Source organism: Hemiscyllium ocellatum, chromosome 7, assembly GCF_020745735.1.
Source record: "Hemiscyllium ocellatum isolate sHemOce1 chromosome 7, sHemOce1.pat.X.cur, whole genome shotgun sequence".
Classification (NCBI taxonomy): Eukaryota; Metazoa; Chordata; class Chondrichthyes; order Orectolobiformes; family Hemiscylliidae; genus Hemiscyllium; species Hemiscyllium ocellatum.
Window position 1 is genome coordinate 93,275,654 of NC_083407.1, and position 20,002 is coordinate 93,295,655.

Genomic DNA, 20,002 nt, shown 5'->3' on the forward strand with positions numbered 1-20,002 from the left:
AACCTGAGTACCCGGAGGAAACTCACAAAGACACACAGAGAATATGCAAACTCCACACAGACAATTGCCCGAGCCTGGAACTGAACCCAGGTCTCTGGTGCTGTGAGACAGCAGTGCTAACCACTGAGCCACCGTGCATTCAGGGACTGACTCTAAGCTGGCTGACCACAGTCAATGTACCGTACTCATGTATATAAATGATGACTTGGTGATGGGATATCAGCCGCTGTGCAATTATTTCAGAATCCAAAGCATTTTACCCTTTACAGTAGGTGCAGTGGAGATTTTCATCTCAGCTGTCTAGAATTGACCTTGGACAACAGAAACAAAATAACAATTGTCAGACTCATGTTGCTGCCTTGTCTTCCAACTACAAAAATTATTTTCAGATAACTCATCTAAAAACACAAAAAAAAACTCCCATCTAAGTAAACTAAATTGGAGATATTAAAATATTTTGATATTAGCATCTGAGCTCAGTTAACAGCCATTCTGGATAAGCTATGGCTGTGGGTCAAGGCTATGAAGATAGATTGAGTCTTGCTAATGTGAGTATCAATTTGTTTTTTCATCAGCAGAGGTCCCCATGGCTGGAAAGAAGAAAGAAATAACACTGCAGGTAGGCCTTGAAAAGAAAAACAAAAATCACAAATTGAAAGGTTCCAATTTATTTGTTACCCATTTTTATCAAGCACTTCACAGATTCTAAAACTGCAGTTATTTTCACTTCTCATTTCAACCCCTCTGCATGAGTGTCTCAGAAAATTCAGTGACTCTTTCAGTAGCATGTAAAGATAGGAATAACAGACACTGGGGATAATTTAAACCCTAATGACAGATGGGAGTGGATATGAAGATAGAAATCATAAAATTCTAAAACTAATACCTGCTGTATTCACCTTTGCCTACAAATAACTTGCTTGCCAGAAATTGGACAATCATTTGCCCATGGTAATGCTGCACTTTTCAAATAATTTCAATAGAGATTTGAGTTAAACACATCCAGAAAGGGTTACCTAGAGCTCCAGGAATCTGCAGTATTTCCCAAAGGATTTAAAATACAGATCACTAGATCTTCATAAAAATCAATGCTAACGTTGCAAACTCAATGGGCTCTTGTGACACAGTGGTACTGCCCTTACCTTGGAGTCAGAAAACCTGAATTCAAAATCCCACTTTTTTCAGAGGTGTGTAATAACATTGTTGATTAAAAATATCTACGATGCAAGTTCATTGCCTTGGTTTTCTTTAGCAGTTAGTTTGAACAGGTCTTATAAGAAAGTTCATATCATTAGAATCCCTACAGTGTGGAAACAAGCTGTTTGGCCCAACAAGTCCACACAGACCATCCAAAGAGTAATCCACCCATATCCATTCCCCTCCTACTCTACATTTACCCCTGACTAATGCACCTAACTTACACATCCCTGAACACTATGGGCAATTTAGCATGGCCAATCCATTTAACCTGTGCATCTTTGGATTGTGGGAGTAAGCCCACACAGACGCAGGGAGAATGTGCAAACTTCACACAGACAGTTGCCCAAGGCTGGAATCAAACCCGGGTCCCTGGTGCAGTGAGGCAGCAGTGCTAACCACTGAGCCACCGAGCCGCTTTCAAATGGAAGCATTATTTGGGGTCTGCCAGAAATGTTTTTTGATTGGATATGTAGACGGATTATCATCCCTGGCCATAATATTCCTGTCTAATGATTTCTGAAAATACTGAAGGATGAAGTGCACAAAACAAATCTTGGGACCATAAATCTTGAGAAAGCTGTAAAAGGGGCAGCAGAGAGCCAAGGTCACCAGAGAAAGACTCACCGTTCTTTAATATATGTGAAGACTAACACGCAGTCAGTCCCAGACATCTCAGAAGAACTATTCCCTGCTGAATCCAATGGTCATGCTTTGCCCATTGCCTCAGTTCTTTTGTCTCTGGCTCCCTCTAGTGTACCATCAGCAATACCTCAAGATCTTCTCAGTAAAGTGATCACAAATGTTTTTCACCAGGGTGATGACTTACATCAATAACAATAGCCAAATTAAGTGTTTAGATTAGATTACTTACAGTGTGGAAACAGGCCCTCCTGCCCAACAAGTTCACACCAACACGCAACCCACCCAGATCCATTCCCCTACACCTAACACTACGGGCAATTTAGCACTGCCAATTCACCTAACCTGCACATTTTTGGATTGTGGGAGGAAACCAGAGCACCTGGAGGAAGCCCACACAGACACAGGGCGAATGTGCAAATTCCACACAGAGAGTTGCCTGAGGCAGGAATTGAACCAGGGGCTCTGGTGCTGTGAGGCAGCAGTGCTAACCACTGTGCCACCCACAAGTTAATTCTCTCTGGTTTCCCCGAGATACAGAGTACCATCAATTAGACACACACAGCAACCTGAGGATCAATGTCAGATCAATCATATTGTTTTGACAGTCATGTGGAATTTTGTTTTATCAATATAGAGTTGGTGTGCAACCACTAGAAGTGGTTCATGTCAATCTAAATTCTCGGGTGTTGTCTTGACCCCTCACTTCAATGAGTCAGAGATTGTCTTTGCAAAGTAGTTAGAGGTGTTAAGCGCGAGCTGTTTGGAAATGAGGGATAACACTTTCAAATTTGATTACTGTGAGGAAACTACTATTGAGACAGAAGAATGCTACAGTCAGTCACATGGTTAGCAATCCTGGTGCACACCATCGGCAAATTGAGAATGCAATATGGTGATGGCTTTTGGTGCTCACCAGCAAGACTGTGCCCCGTGATTATTTTACTTAGTGACTACCAGTCCCCCAAATCATGAGTAATGTCTTCACTTGCAAAATTTAAGGCCATCAATATGTCATTTGGTGTGTGTTGGGGATGCATCTTGGGAATGTACAGCAGTGTTTTTGTCTTTCTGCAGCTGCATAAGGCGTTTGAACTGGGAGCTCTTGCAGTGATTGGTGACTGTGCAATGTTCATGGCTTGACCTGAACCTGTTATAGCAAGGAGTGCTCACTCTGCAGTAGGTCAAAGACTGCCATTCGGCAAGTGGAGTATGTCACAAGGTCCTTGTTGGTGAATACTTTGATCCAGAGGATAACCGCTGCAAGATGTTGTTCAAGAGGGTTGTTTTATATGGGGCACTGAGATGAAAAATGGGCATGCGTATGGATTGAACAGGTCATCATCAGTGGTAAGTGAGATGTAGCATGGATGGTGTCAACCGGTTCCTAGGTTTTCGCCGGTTTGTGGCTGCCATTGGGAGCGATTTCGACAAAGACAGAAAGCAAGGGGAGGAAAGTTGAAAGGAGATTTCCAATTATGATGCACATTGTTGCTTTCAATTAAGTGTCAACAAGATATTGTAAAAATATCTGGTTAGGAATATCAGTTTTATTGAGAAATAAGCATATCTAATCAGGTAGGACATATAGATATTAGGAGTGTTTAAAGGTTAAAAAAAAATCAAGAGGCTAACCACTAAAACACCATCACAGCTAGCAGGAAAAGCCAGAAATGTTAATTTAAATGTTAATGTTAATTTCAAACTTGGTCTGCTAAAATTTTGTGAAGCACTTTATCTGTTGCTGTGTGATTTATTTCACACACTCAAATATTAAGTGAATTCTACACTGCTATGCTGTTTACCACAATGTTCATATTTTCTCACATAGCCTTAAATTCATTACCGAACTTCATTCATTCCCCCACACCCAATCTCATGTTGGTTAGGTACTTACCTTGTACCCCCACTTCAGTTCCTATCCATTTCTCCCTACTTTTGTCTTCAATTACTCCTTTCTCTTTACTATATATTATTGTGGATTGGCTAAATTTAATTGCTATGTCTATAGAGTGCAAAATGACCATAATTTAATTCTTACCTATACCTTTGATTTCATTAACATTAATTTATTGAAGTCTCATGCTAATGGAAGGGTCACGATGGTCTGTGATGGTGACTTGTTTTAAAAAAAATTACAAATATCACTACCTCTTCCCTAAATTTTGAATATGCAGTGTCCCTTGCTCCTGCATCCTTTAGTAGGATTTTTAATCTGAGGGTTGATGCATTTTAACCATTTTTCCTCTAAACTTTTATCTCTTGATGCTAGTAACACCTTAATACTTTGATTAGAGAAATGATTTTATTATTGCAATTAAATATTGTACAGATTGTGTAATCTACTGAGTTCTGAAGAACAATTGCCTTGTGGTGTTCCATTTCTCATTTGAGCCATTTAAACAGGGGACCTGCTTAACAGTAAAGGATTTTTACTTAACACCACATCTGTGTTGATGATGTGATTTACTATAACTATTTTATGAACTTTGCCATTCCTTAACCAGAAGAAGCTAAAACTCTGAAATTCTTTAACTTCACTTCAATCCTTATTATTTTAAAGAATTCCAGTAACACTTTAACTAATCTACTCCACACACTGTAGGTGTTCAGCCATTGCCAAATGGAATAAATCTACAATGAAAACACTCATTACTGGGATGAAGCTCTTTGTGAGTGGTACAATTCTCTCTGCCTGATTAGTATCGCCATCTTCTGAATCTTAAAAGTCATACGTAATTTCAAAACCAGTATTAATTGGTTTATTGCAAGTGGCATGTTGAGCCACATTGCAAACACCATTAACCATTCCCCATGCATTTCATGAGTTAATTCTTCTATTATAGTTCCCCACTTCCTGATATCTGTTCTATTTGTCAATTGTAGCTCTTTTTATTTATGATTCTTCTTTCATATGATACTTCTGGCTTATAATTGGCTAGTCCTGCATTGCTACTGTCATTAACTCATCCATTCGTTGTCCTTACGACTGAACATCCCTTGTCAGCCATGAAAACTCCTTGAGTAAATGTTCCCCAGATTTTTTTTTCTTTTAAAGGCTTCGGATGTGTTTCTTTCTGAGAAGATAACTCTAGCTAGCACCAGGAGTTTGTCCATCTTCTACATTTCAGCACAATCCATCAATTTAAAAGCAAACACTGTATTTGGAATTTCCAAAGAGAACCTGCTTGAATATAATCTGTTACAAATGTGTTGCTGGAAAAGCGCAGCAGGTCAGGCAGTATCCAAGGAGCATGAGCTCTTCTTCAGGAATAAGGAGAGTGTGCCAAGCAGGCTAAGATAAAAGGTAGGGAGGAGGGACTTGGGGGAGGGGCGTTGGAAATGCGATAGGTGGAAGGAGGTTAACGTGAGGGTGATAGGCCAGAGTGGGGTGGGGGCGGAGAGGTCAGGAAGAAGATTGCAGGTTAGGCAGGTGATGCTGAGTTCGAGGGTTGGGACTGAGACAAGGTAGGGGGAGGGGAAATGAGGAAACTGGAGAAATCTGAGTTCATCCCTTGTAGTTGGAGGGTTCCTAGGCGGAAGATGAGGTGCTCGTCCTCCAGCCGTCGTGTTGCTATGGTCTGACGATGGAGGAGTCGAAGGACTTTCATGTCCTTGGCGGAGTGGGAGGGGGAGTTGAAATGTTGAGCCACGGGGTGGTTGGGTTGGTTGGTCCGTGTGTCCCAGAGGTGTTCTCTGAAACGTTCCGCAAGTAGGCGGCCTGTCTCCCCAAAATAGAGGAGGCCACATCGGGTGCAGCGGATGTAGTAAATGATGTGTGTGGAGGTGTGGGTGAATTTGTGGCAGATATGGAAGGACCCCTGCGACACCTCCTCCTACTGCCCCCTTGACCATGACCCCACCTCCCACCACCAAGCCATCATCTCCCAGACCATCCATAACCTCATCACCTCAGGGGATCTCCCATCCACTGCCTCCAACCTCATAGTCCCACAACCCCGCACCGCCCGTTTCTACCTCCTGCCCAAAATCCACAAAGCTGACTGCCCCGGGCAGACCCATTGTCTCAGCCTGCTCCTGCCCCACAGAACTCATCTCTGTACACCTCGACACGGTCCTGTCCCCCTTAGTCCAAGAACTCCCCACGTACGTTCGGGACACCACCCACGCCCTCCACCTCCTCCATGATTTTCGCTTCCCCGGTCCCCAACGCCTTATCTTCACCATGGACATCCAGTCCCTGTACACCTCCATCCCCCATCACGAAGGACTCAACACCCTCTGCTTCCTTTCCCGCCATACCAACCAGTACCCTTCCACTGACACCCTCCTTCGACTGACTGAACTGGTCCTCACTCTGAACAACTTCTCTTTTCAATCCTCCCACTTCCTCCAAACCAAAGGAGTAGCCATGGGCACCCGCGTGGGCCCCAGCTATGCCTGCCGCTTCGTAGGATATGTAGAACAGTCCATCTTCCGCAGCTACACTGGCATCACCCCCCGCCTTTTCCTCCGCTACATTGATGACTGTATCAGCGCTGCCTTGTGCTCCCATGAGGAGGTTGAACAGTTCATCCACTTTACCAACACCTTCCACCCCGACCTCAAATTTACCTGGACCGTCTCAGACTCTTCTCTCCCCTTCCTAGACCTCTCCATTTCTATCTCGGGCTACGGAATCAACACGGCCATTTACTATAAACCGACTGACTCCCACAGCCACCTAGACTACCCTGCTTCCCACCCTGCCCCCTGTAAAAATGCCACCCCATATTCCCAATTCCTTCGTCTCTGCCGCATCTGCTTCCAGGAGGACCAGTTCCAATACCGAACAACCCAGATGGCCTCCTTCTTCAAAGACCGCAATTTACCCCCAGACATGATTGACGATGCTCTCCACCTCATTTCCTCCACTTCCCGCTCCTCTGCCCTTAAGCCCCGCCCCTCTAATTGCCACCAGGATAGAACCCCACTGTTCCTCACCTACCACCCCACCAACCTCCATATATATCATATCACCCGTCGTCATTTCCGCCACCTCCAAACGGACCCCACCAACAGGGATATATTTCCCTCCCCTCCCCTATCAGCGTTTTGAAAATACCACTCCCTCCTTGACTCCCTTGTCAGGTCCACACCCCCCACCAACCCAACCTCCACACCTGGCACCTTTCACTGCAACCGCAAAAAATGCAAAACTTGCGCCCACACCTCCCACCTTACATCTCTCCAAGGCCCCAAGGGATCCTTCCATATCTGCCACAAATTCACCTGCACCTCCACACACACCATTTACTGCATCCGCTGCACCCGATGTGGCCTCCTCTATTTTGGGGACACAGGCCGCCTATTTGCGGAATGTTTCCGAGAACACCTCTGAGACACACGGACCAACCAACCCAACCACCCCATGGCTCAACACTTCAACTCCCCCTTCCACTCCTCCAAGGACATGAAGGTCCTTCGACTCCTCCATCGCCAGACCATAGCAACACGACGGCTGGAGGAAGAACGCCTCATCTTCCGCCTAGGAACCCTCCAACCACAAGGGATGAACTCAGATTTCTCCAGTTTCCTCATTTCCCCTCCCCCCACCTTGTCTCAGTCCCAACCCTCGAACTCAGCACCACCTTCCTAACCTGCAATCTTCTTCCTGACCTCTCCGCCCCCACCCCCACCCCCCTCCAGCCTATCACCCTCACCTTAACCTCCTTCCACCTATCGCATTTCCAACGCCCCTCCCCCAAGTCCCTCCTCCCTACCTTTTATCATAGCCTGCTTGTCACACTCTCCTTATTCCTGAAGAAGGGCTTATGCCCGAAACGTCGATTCTCCTGCTCTTTGGTTGCTGCCTGACCTGCTGTGCTTTTCCAGCAACACATTTTCAGCTCTGATCTCCAGTATCTGCAGTCCTCACTTTCTCCTATAATCTGTTACATTCCGCTATACATTCTTCCCCACAATACCTAATGTACTTTCTAAATTAAGCAGGAACCAACCAAATCACATGCGCATTAAATGGATTTTTGATTAAAGTTTTATCCATGAATATTAATATATTATCCACACATTCCTCCGTGTCTATCTTTTTGAAGCTCCTGCTGAGATAATATTTTATACCTGATCCTGATTCTAGCACAAAGAGACAGTGCCAAATGCATTACTTGTTATTCTTTGGTAAGGACATGACCTATGCCCATAATGTACTATTTTCCCATTGATCATAAGATTCAGTTTCACAGGACCTCAGTAGGAAATCATAACCCAATCATAAATCATTAGTGTTAACAATTATTCTTAAAGGTAATTCAAATTTACAGTCTTTTAGATGAAAATAAACTCTCTTTTTTTCAATTTCCAACCTTCACCTTTCAGCAACCATCCTCTGCTACCAGTGTTAATTCAGATCTGAGTCCATTGATGAAATAGAATTCGAGACATCTATTCTGGATAAAGTTTATTGACTTCTCAGTCACTTGGCTCATTCTACTCCCTGTGCCATCTATTCCCCATTTATATTCACTCTTACTTAATTTCAGTCAACAAGTAAACTTTTGCCATATTGATGTCTTTAAGACTAAAATAAAATGAAAATATTCCTGGGAGATGCTCATCTGATTTACATTACTATATAGCTGAAGAAAAGTATAAATAGACAGATAATTGGATTTATTACAAGTGGCTTTAACACAGAAAATACAGAGATATGAGTAGAAAGAGTACCTGCAATTGAGTGATTCAGGACAGATGGCTTTTGTGAAGGGCAGCAAGCAAAACTCTACATGAATAGATGAGCTTTCTATTTGGCATTAAGACAAAAATGCAACTCCCAATGTTTCACCAAGAGCAATGTGATCGTGAGCTGAAAGGAACTGAATCCTAAAGATGATGTGAATAACTCAGGCATGCTAAAGAACTGAATGTTTATTTATGTCAAAGGATCATTGTGAACCACAAATGTTGGTTGGTTGTTTGAAAAGGAACTTTGAAAAGCTACGCCATCAGAATTGTAATGACATGTACAAGACTATGAGCCAATTGGATTAGACTAGTTAGCTGCTTGTGATTGACCAGTGCAGACTTGATGGGCTGAAGAGCCTTTTCTGTGTTGTAAATCTCTATGACTCTTTACCTCAGTCAGGGAGAATTCATTGGCATGTTCTGGTCAACGTGAACAGTCTCAGCAGATCTCAGATAAAAATACAGCTGCCAGTGAAAACAACTCAAAGGCCACTTCAATGGAGTGGAAAAGGTGAACGGTTGTACGTAATGCTGCATGTACGCAGGGAATTATGTGAATTCTTGAGGCATGAGGCATATCTATGACATCTGGACTATTTAAAGTAAAATGTACGTTTTGTTTGAAATACAATTTGTGAGTTAATTAATGTTTGAATTAAATTAATTTTAGTTGGTTTGTTACAGTAGAGGTTTTAAAATTTTGTTAACTGGTTTTCTTTCCACTGGTATCCTGGGTTTGTTCCTTTTAAAATAAAATCTTTCTATTGAACATTGGCATTTATTATGAAAACAGTAAAAGTGGAACATGCGCTCAGTGCAATGATGATTCAGTTATCCAAATTAAATTGTACATTTTAGTTCTGTTGTATATAAAGGAAATTTGATTGCATTTATTAATGCACACTTTCTTTACCTTACACTTCCTACTATTTCTATGTGGTGCATCATGTCTGGTATTAGTAGAAATAGCAGCAAGTTGCTGACATCTCTGCTCTGACTGTTCAGCTGCTCTTGATTGACACCGATTTGGTTTTGAAATCTTTGAGAGTGCAGGGGGAGATTTAACTATCTAGAGATGGGGACTGTGAGATCATGGAGGAGCAGATTTGAGAGCAGCACCTGGAAGGTGGAAATGGTTTGAATAGGTTCCAAGATCCAACTTCCCTTTTACCATCTTTCCTCAGGGTCAGTGTCAGATCACTTTTTCCACCTATTGGAAAAGGGGCTTGCTAAAGATCAGTGACCTGTTGTAATACCACAAGGGAGAGATCTGCCATTACATGTAAATGTTGGCTTCCAAAATTACCACAACCATGATGATGGTCCTTGTTAATTAATTGTTGAGCCACAGTCGATGCTTCCTTGCAGCAGCCATTGTCCCCATGACAGTCATTCTTCGTTTCCTGTGCCATCAATCCAATATTGAGCTGATTCCCTCCAACCTCTGTGCTATTGTGGAGAATGTGTGTAGTGTGTCAGTCAGTCCCTGGTGATTCCTGGGGTTTAATAACTGTGGGAGCTTGGAGATAATTTCACCACCCCCCCCCCCCAATTGTGGATTCTCTATCATGTGTACTCCTACCAATGTCCGTCCAGTTCCATTGTGAAGAGTCTTTAAAGAGAATCACTGTTAAATATTTGAAGGACAGGACAATATCAGTCTCTGAGGTGAGAACAGGACCATGGCTTTACTTATGTACCACTTAGTAAAAAGCCAAGACTTGGCACAATTTGCAAATTGCCTGTTTATTTATTGTAAATCTTTATGCTTCATATTTTTTTGCATAGTATGTATTTGCTGTTTTTTATCTTGTCATGCCTCACAGTATAGGAGCTAAATATGAAAATATACGTGAAGTTCAGAAAAAGAAAGTAGAAAAAGTAGGTTCCCAGTGCCTCACCAAGTAGATGTATTGGTCTTACACAGTGATTGTCTACAGACTACTCAATCCCAATAGATACTCCTTATCCAACTCTTAATCAATATTTATAATCATCCACTTTCCATTATGGGGGATACAACAGATTTTACCTTAAGACTTTTATGTAGATTTCTCTTGGTCAAATTATGATTATTTTTGCTGCTCTCCTAATGCAATACCAAATTGGTGCAGCGACTCCCTAAATTCCTCTCACTCTTTCTCGACCCACGCCCCCTCATTCCTGGTACCTTCTGTATCCTTTGCTGAAAGGAATTATAGCACCAGCAGCACTGCAAGCCTACCTGACAGAGACATGGAAACACCTGATGTTTCCCCTTGTAGGAGAGTCTAGGACCAGAGGACATTGTGTCAGAATAAAGTGGTGCTAATTTAAGACTGAGATGAAAAGGAATTTCTTCTCTGAAGATTGTGAATCTTTGGAACTCCTTGCCACAGACAGCTGTGAGAGTAGAGTCCTTGTATATATTTAAAGCTGAGATAGATGGGTTCTTGATCAGTTGGGAAAGAGAGGTTTACAGGGAAAGGGCTGGAAAGTGTACATGAGGGAATATTGGATTAGCCTTGAGCCTAATGAACAGCACAACAAGTTTGACAGGCCAAATGGCAGACTCCTATTCCCCTTTTTGTTATGATTTTTTAGGCATATAAATATTTGAGTGATTACATATGGGCATTTCTTGTTATATAGCAAAGCTGCTCTTGAGACATTTTGCGAACAGAAGCAGAAAAAATGGTCATCGCTGAGTGACGGAACAAGGTGGAAGCAGCACTCCTGTATTTCCTCAAGTTTATTTACTGTGGATTCTCTTTTTTCCATACTAATTACAGACTGGCCCATTGTGCTGTTATTTCCTCATTTATGCACAGTCACAACAGTTCAGAATGTTTTCTGAATATTTAACATTCAACATGCCTAAAGAAGACAGAGATGAAATCTGTTGTCATATGGTTAAGTGTTATCCTTGCAAACGATCACTGGAAATGTTCAAACTGTCCTGTCAGACAGATCCTGTTGATTCACAAAAAGAACATTATTTCCTCTGTTTGGACTTCATGTCACTCAGAGTGTGAAGCAGTTGCTGTTAAAGGCAAAGAAGCTGAAACTGGGAATGCATAAACAGGTTTGATTTCTCACCGGTTCAGCTTTAAGAGCAATGTTCAAAATATTTGTGTGGGGTTCTGTATACAATTTGAGGACACCTGTTAATCCCGTTTATTTTAAATGGCTTAAAATGGATTGCATCAGAATAGTAAAAACAGGAATTTGTGGAAATGTATTTACTGGGACAGAGGTGAAAGCAAACTAACTAAAGTGGTTGCTTCATCATCAATAAATATTCCTTTTAAAACTTTGAACTGCCAGTGAGTCATGGCATCATGCTTTGCCCATTTTTCTGCACGTTTTAGTTGGTCCTATTATATAATCTTGTTTAGATGAGTGCTAATGATGTTAGAAACCCAGTCTGAATGAGTCAGTGTAAATTTTCCCAAGTGCGTGGGAGATGAATTTACCCGGAACCTAAAGATGCTGAGACAACTCTCTTCAGTGACAGTATCTCTGCTGATATTAATCTTTTCCGCACTTCCAGCATTGGCAATTATCTTGGCTCATTTAATATCAGCACTCTATTATCTTGTACTTAATGTTCATAAAAAACAATTAAAAGGAATATTTCAATCAGTGAGAAGATTGTGTAGATTCAGAGAACTTGCTGAGTATTATAACTCATTGGAAACTTTTTCTAAAAAGAAGTAGTAACAGGATAAACTAACATAATATTATTGCTTCTTGAAGCGATTAAAACAGTGAGACAGGAAAAGGAAACATATATCAGAAGCTTCTAAGTTCTGCATAGTTTAATGATGTAATTTAAAGAATAATGACTGGCAAACCGGTAATTTAAACAATTGGTTTTGAAAAAGATTTAACCTAGTTTTCTAATCAAGCTGTTTTAAGCTGTTATTACATACCTCTGGAGCACATGAAATTTGAACCCAGGTCTTTTGGTCCAGGGACACCACCACAGAGCCACAAGAGGGGCAGCAATTAATTTTACATAGCAAAGCTCGATAAACAATAATAACAATGAGCAGGTAACTGTTTGTGGTGTGAATGTTGGTTAAGAGATGCTAAATTTATGATCATTCATGTGAATTGGAATCGCATTGGCTCTTTTGAGGCAATTAATGCAATATGTGACAATGGAGAGCAATCACAGATTTTATTGAAGAGTTGTTGCAAATTATAACATTCCTTAATGATTAGAGCTGAGCTTCGAGTACCAGCACTCAAAACACAGTGGGGAAAAACAATTTTTCTAAGCTCACTGAAATAGCACCAAATTTCACAGATGAAAACCTCTTCAAATTGTTTGTATAACTAGGAAAGTGCATCCTGTTAATGTGAAATAAATTTTGGAATGAAGTATTCTGACTTTTTTTCTTTGTAATAATCCTCAATCACCTCAACAACTACTCTCTTATTTTCGCTGCAGATGACCATCTTGAGCCAGGAACAATGGGATGAAATGTTGGCTGTTACTGGACTGATTGGTAAGAAACCTGTCAAAGCTAAATTCAGCTATTTCTGCATTGGCTAATATCAAACCACTGAAATTATTGTGTCCAGTATTTTAACAGAAGTTTTCAGAATAGACAGATTAGCACCTTTGCTGAAATTGAAAGGATGCAACTATAGATACATCATAACAGAATACTTATGTTGCACAGTAAAAACCATCCTAAAGTACCATGGAGGTAATGTTCACGTGTGATTGTCAAAGTTCTTCCAAATCATCTTTTAAGGCAACAGGTAATAATACAGCAATATACATTGGTTTGTGCCCCTAAATGTGTCCCTGTCACCAGGTATGTCAGATGTAAGGAAGCACTGGATGTTGAGTCAGCAGTGAAGATTACAAGGGAAGGAGATAAGAATTAAATCTTCAAGCAGCAGAAGAAAGTGGAAGGGTGGAGTAATTTAAGAAGGAAGTTCCGGAGCTTGAGTTGTCAATAACCAAAGATACAGAAGGTGGCATTGTTGAAGGCGATTACAGAAATAGTGAGGGTGAAACAATAGAAAGGTGTAAACTTAAAAGTAACACTTGTAAATTGAAGGTGGTTATAGATCAGCAGTTAATGATCTACAGAGAAGCCAGAGGTAATGGCTGTCAGGGTGTGTGCAGGGCAGATATATAAAGCAAGGTTTTGGATGAACTATCACTTATGGGGCTGAATCCTTCTAGAACATAGTGAGGGTAAGGGGTTTTTCACTGACTTTCCTTGGGTTTTCTCTGCATGCGCTCTAATGAATTTTCAACGGGACCCTGCTCGTTGCTTTCTCTAACTTGACACACGTTAAAGTACTGGACACTGCCACGACATCTTAGAATTCCTGGCACAGTTTTTAAAGCTTAGCCAGTGCCCGGTCAAGGGCTGGCAGTCTGTAGATGCCCTAGTTGATTTTATTTTCCTTGGGCATATTGGACAGAGGGCATTTGGCACCCTCTTTTGCCAACAGGGACCTGGAGGTCCTGCAAGGTGGCAGAGGGATGTGTGTGCATTCAATGTCGATGGAGTGTACAACTGATAAAAGTCAGGAGGAGCAAGAGGCGAGCTGGAGTTGCCAGGTTACAGCTCTGACTTTCAGGTCAGGAATTATCGCCATCCATGCAACAGTGGTGGGAGAATGGATGACTACATATCGATGGGGCGTGATGACAGAAAAATGAGGTGCTAATGCATGCAAGTAGGCCTCTCACTGTTCATGAGAGTGAATCTCATCTCGCTGTTCAACACTTGTTGGAAAATAGGACATTTTGCTCTCAACAATAGAAAGCTCCTCGTTGCTGATGTCACGTGATTCTCCCAGCTCCGTCAATAATCTGTGTCATTCATGACAGGGAAAACGGGGGGTGGGGGGGCGAATATGTGGCAGTGGCCAAATACTATTACTAGACTAGTAATCCAGAAGCTCAGCTAATGTCACCGACAAATGATGGAATTTGAATTCAATTAAAGTATAATGATGACTATGATTCAACACCAAATTATAGTCCAACAGGTTTATTTGGAAGTACTAGCTTTCAGAGCACTGCTCCTTCATCAGGTAACTAGTGGGGCAGAAGGTAGACCAAAACATCACCCTTTCACAACGCGACAGCATTCATGCTCTCAAAACCAATCGCAACATTGTCATCAACCCAGCAGATAAAGGAGGAGCCATCTTCATTCAGAATAGCATGGATGACCGCAAGGAAGTGTACCGACAACTGAGTAGCAAGGAACACTACAGACAACTACCAGCCAACCCGACCAAAGAGCACACCTGTGAACTAAACACATTGATCAAGATTTTTGAGCCAGTCCTTCAGAGTATCCTATACACTCTCATCCCATGTACTTCTCGCACAGGGGACTTCCACTGCCTTCCAAAAATCCTGCCGCACGTGTTACCTGATGAAGGAGCAACGCTCTGAAAGCTAGTACTTCCAAAAAAAATGTTGGACTATAACCTGGTGTTGTATGATTTTTAACTTTGCCAACCGGGGGCGACACGATGGCACAGTGGTTAGCACTGCTGCCTCACAGCGCCTGTAGACCCGGGTTCAATTCCCGACTCAGGCGACTGACTGTGTGGAGTTTGCACGTTCTCCCCGTGTCTGCGTGGGTTTCCTCCGGGTGCTCCGGTTTCCTCCCACAGTCACAAAGATGTGCGGGTCAGGTGAATTGGCCAAGCTAAATTGCCTGTAGTGTTAGGTAAGGGGTAAATGTAGGGTTATGGGTGGGTTACGCTTCGGCGGGTCGGTGTGGACTTGTTGGGCCGAAGGGCCTGTTTCCACACTGTAAGTCTAATCTAAAAAAAAAACCCCAGTCCAACATGGGCACCTCCACATGATGATTATGATATCATTGTTGATTATCAGAAAACCCTGTCTGATTCAGTCATGTCCTTTAAGGAAGAAATCTGCCATTTCTATCTGGTCTGGCCAACATGTGACCCCAAACCAACAGTGATGTGGTTGACTCTTAAATGCCCTCTGAGTGGGCAATAAATGCTGACTCAGTCAGCCATCCCCACATCCCATTAATGAACACAAAAAAAATACTTAAAATGGTTATGCCCCCAAAGCTCTTCTATTGAATATCCTGAAATTCTGCTGGTTCAAAATGGAATGTAAAATTTAGGCAAGAATTTTTCTGGCATTTTAATGTTATTTTTCTTAATGGTTCTTGAAATAACTTATTCTCACTATGATCTGTTACCTGAATGACGTTTTTTTTGACTCATTGTAATTCTCATTTTAAAAAATTAAAATGTGCAGACTGATGGCTGGCCTAAAGGTCTGATACTTGAAGAAGGAATAACTGTTATGAGTTCACCACTTCTCATGTGTCAAATTGTTGATGCTGTTTTCATTTTCCTTCCATTAAATTTGACATTCTGATGCATGCTAGAAATTGGCAGGAAACTTAAGAGAAAATTGATGTTGTAAAAATAGGTGTACACTCAGAAGCACTTTATTTAGCATTGCAAACAATCCCCCACAGGAAATTCCATTCCATATTTTCTAACTGATGCTATTTATGTAAGAATCCTGGCTTTGCTTGTACAAGTTTGCCAGAAACTAAAATGCAGGAACAAACCCATTTGGTTAATATAGGTTAGCATCTATATTTAAAGGTTCACAGAGCAAGTTAGTACTAACGAGGTAATTATGCCCCACACAGGAACAGAAAGGCAACAGTTCACTTCCAACATGTCTACTGATGACTGGAAGCAGAATTTCTTTTAACTGGAAATTGGATCAATGTAAGTGTTGGTGGGTTTCATTGTGAGTTCCCCCTCTTGGAGCCTATTGACTTTTCTCATGCTCTCTCCCTCTGCACCATGGCCCTGCAGCTCCCACTACCATAGGCAGAATTACTCTTCATGGCGGGGTTATCCACGACATAGTGAAAGGAAAAGGGCAAACGAAGAGTTTCTGGGAGCTTATTCGTGGCAAAGGTGGCATTTTCTTGTCAGTAGGTTCTGACTGTGTGCTGCCTAACAGCAAGTACAAGATTCAGTGTGCAGGGCCCGGCTATCCTTCGCGCCTCACAAGGTTTTATGGCCCAAGCTGGGTAATGAGTGGCTCCTGCACCATGTGCAGGCTTTGGAAACCTGGAAAGTGATCGTCACTCGCATATTTAAGGTGTATCTTTCTGGGTTACAGGACATTGTTTGTGCAGCACAGCCATTAGTGAGATTGATTCCTGATGCTGGGTGTGGTCAAGAGTGTTTGGACCAGGATTTGTACTCCATACAGTTGTCTAAGGTTCACATTGAGCATGTAGTGCTCGCAGGTCTCTTTTACCTATACTGTATAAGTGACTGTGTAAGGCTATATTGCCTTTTAAAGGACCTCACATTGCTTTAAAGTGAAGCTTCTCCTTCACAGAATGAAACAGCTTCACTGCCGACTCTAATTGTGGTTGCAGTATTTTCAGCTCCACTGCACCCTTGTCATTTGAAACAGTTTGAAAAACAACAGTTACATGCTGACCAGATATCCCAATACAATCTAGTCCCACCTACCAGCACATGGCCCATATCCCTCCAAACCCTTCCTATTCATATACCCATCCAAATGCCTTTAAAATGCTGCAGTTGTACCAGCCTCCACCACTTCTTCTGGCAGCTCGTTCCATATACATAATCACTCTCTGTGTGAAAAGGTTGCCCCTTAGATCTCTTTTATATATTTCCCCTCTCACCCTAAACCTATGCCCTCTAGTCCTGGACTCCACCACCTCAGGGAAAATACTTTGTCTGTTTATCCTATCCATGCCCCTCATGATTTTATAAACCTCTATAAAGCGACCCCTCAGCCGTTGACACTCCAGGGAAAACAGCCCTAGCCTATTCAATCTCTCCCTGTAGCTCAAATCCTCCAACCCTGGCAACATCCTTGTAAATCTTTTCTGAACCATTTCAAGTTTCACAACATCTTTCCAATAGGAAGGAGACCAGAATTGTATGCAATATTCCAACAGTGCCTAACCAATGTCCTGTACAGCAGCAGCATGACTTTCCAACTCCTGTATTCAATACTCTGGTCAATAAAGGAAAGCATACCAAATTCCTTCTTCACTATCCTATCTACCTGCAACTCCACTTGCAAGGAGCTATGAACTTGCACTCAGCAACACTCCCTAGGACCTTACCATTAAGCGTATAAGTCCTGCTAAGATTTGCTTTCCCAAAATGCAGTACCTCACATTTACCTAAATTAATCTTCGTCTGCCCCTCCTCAGCCCTTTGGCCCATCTGATCAAGATCCCATTGTAATCTGAGGTAACCTTTTTCGCTGTCCACTACACCTCCAATTTTGGTGTCATCAGCAAACTTACTAACTATATTTCTAATGATGAAAAGTAGGGTTGTTGCAGTTGTATAAGACTCTGGTGCGGCCGCATCTGGAGTATTGTGTGCAGTTTTGGTCGCCATACTATAGGAAGGATGTGGAGGCACTGGAACGGGTGCAGAGGAGGTTTACCAGGATGTTGCCTGGTATGGTAGGATGATCGTAAGAGGAAAGGCTGAGGCACTTGGTGCTGTTTTCATTGGAGAAAAGAAGGTTTAGGTGTGACTTGATAGAGGTGTACAAGATGATTAGGGGTTTAGATAGGGTTGACCATGAGAACCTTTTTCCACGTATGGAGTCAGCTATTACAAGGGGGCATAGCTTTAAATTAAGTGGAGGTAGGTATAGGACAGATGTTATGGGTAGATTCTTTACTCAGCGAGTCGTGAGTTCATGGAATGCCCTGCCAGTAACAGTGGTGGACTCTCCCTCTTTAGGGGCATTTAAATAGGCATTGGATAGGCATATGGAGGATAGTGGACTAGTGTAGGTTAGGTGGGCTTGGATCGGCGCAACATCAAGGGCCAAAGGGCCTGAACTGGGCTGTATTTTTCTATGTTCTATGTTCTTGGGAACCCAGCACCGATCCTTGTAGCACTCCACTGGTCACAGGCCTCCAGTCTGAAAAACAACCCTCCACCACCACCCTCTGTCTTCTACCTTTGAGCCAGTTCTGTATCCAAATGGCTAGTTCTCCCTGTATTCCATGAGATCTAACCTTCTTGTTGGTAGCTCTCCCTGTCAATCCCATTGGTTTTGAACTTTCCCACATTCCCACCCAACCTCTATATTGAGTCAATTTCTCCGATATAGGAGTGTACTGAACCCTCACACTGCATCAGAGCCAAGGTACTGCTGAGTGTTGATGACAAATCTCATATTCCTGATTCCTAATGAAAGGCTTATGCCCGAAACGTCAGTTCTGCTGCTCCTCGGATGCTGCCTGACCTGCTGTCCTTTGCCAGCGCCACACTCTCAACTCTGATCTCCAGCATCTGCAGTCCTCACTTTCTCCCACTACCAGCCTCCCAACGTTACCCCTTTCTCTTCCATGCTCCATTATCTCCCACCTCCTTTTTATGTTGAGTTTCCCACCACCCCTTTCACATCTGTTATTTGTATCCCAGCATCCTTTCTCCAAATCTCACCATTGTGTTCCCTCCTGCAGTGGTGACCCCTTTCAGAGGATGGAATCTCAGGCCTATTCATGATCTACCCCCCCTGACAATCTTGGATGGGTGACCCAGCTGATGATGGGCAAGCCCCGGCTGACTTAACGCAATAGCCTAGACATGTTGCCCTGGACACATAAGGCAGAGTGTGGTCCCCACCCCAGACAACAGAGATATGGACCCTTGAAATGCTAACAGACTGTCACCAAGCCTCCGGCTTAATATCAGGGGCTGCTGTTGACTCGCTGTGCGCCAAGAGCCCTGGATTGGAGCATATCACCCAGGACCTGACTGAGGACTGTTCTCAGATCTTGAGACATGACTGTTTGGTTGATGCTCATGCATTTTGTTTGCTGCATGCTGTTGGTACATGGTGCAGGTGAGCAATTGATGTAACATGTTGGTGTGCAGCAACATGTCCACCCCCTTGACTGATGACTGCTGGTAGCCATGACAAGCTGGTTAGCTTTGTGTCTGTGCTAAAGGCAAGGCAGGACAGAAACATTGTGCATATTTAAGCTCTGGCTGGGAGGACAAAGCATAAAAAAAGCAAAGTACAGATGCTGTAAGCCTCCAAGGAGGCACAAAGTTAATGAATACTCAGAGAGCAAGCAAGGAAGCCTGAGATGCTCCCTGCTCCAGTCCACAAGGTCTCCTGGCAACAGCATTTCAATGAAAGGTGCCAGTGTACTCCAAATATCAGCTTTGAAGTGCAGAGTATTCTTGTAAGCAGAGCAGAGATATGCTATGAGGGTGGATGAGACTGGTACTTGTCGGATGCCAAGGTCCATGTACGGGGAGGGATGCATGAAGTTGGAATGTACCCTGAGATTTCAGTGCCTAGTGTCCAAGATGGAAGTCTGGTGTTACAAGTGGAGACCTACAGTTACTCTGACTTTCATGTTGGGGAATTTTCGCTGTCTCATTTCCATCCAGTCGG

General features: G+C 42.7%; 1 protein-coding gene across 1 annotated transcript in view; it reads left to right on the plus strand.

Annotated features, from left to right (window-relative positions):
* Positions 1–14,725: 14,725 nt before the first annotated feature.
* The window catches only part of nme9 (NME/NM23 family member 9), a 48,546-nt gene continuing 43,269 nt past the window's right edge, over positions 14,726–20,002 (plus strand). Inside the window, exon 1 of the mRNA XM_060828146.1 lies at positions 14,726–14,858. Coding sequence (XP_060684129.1) covers positions 14,726–14,858 — 133 coding nt within the window. The remainder of the gene's footprint in view (positions 14,859–20,002) is intronic.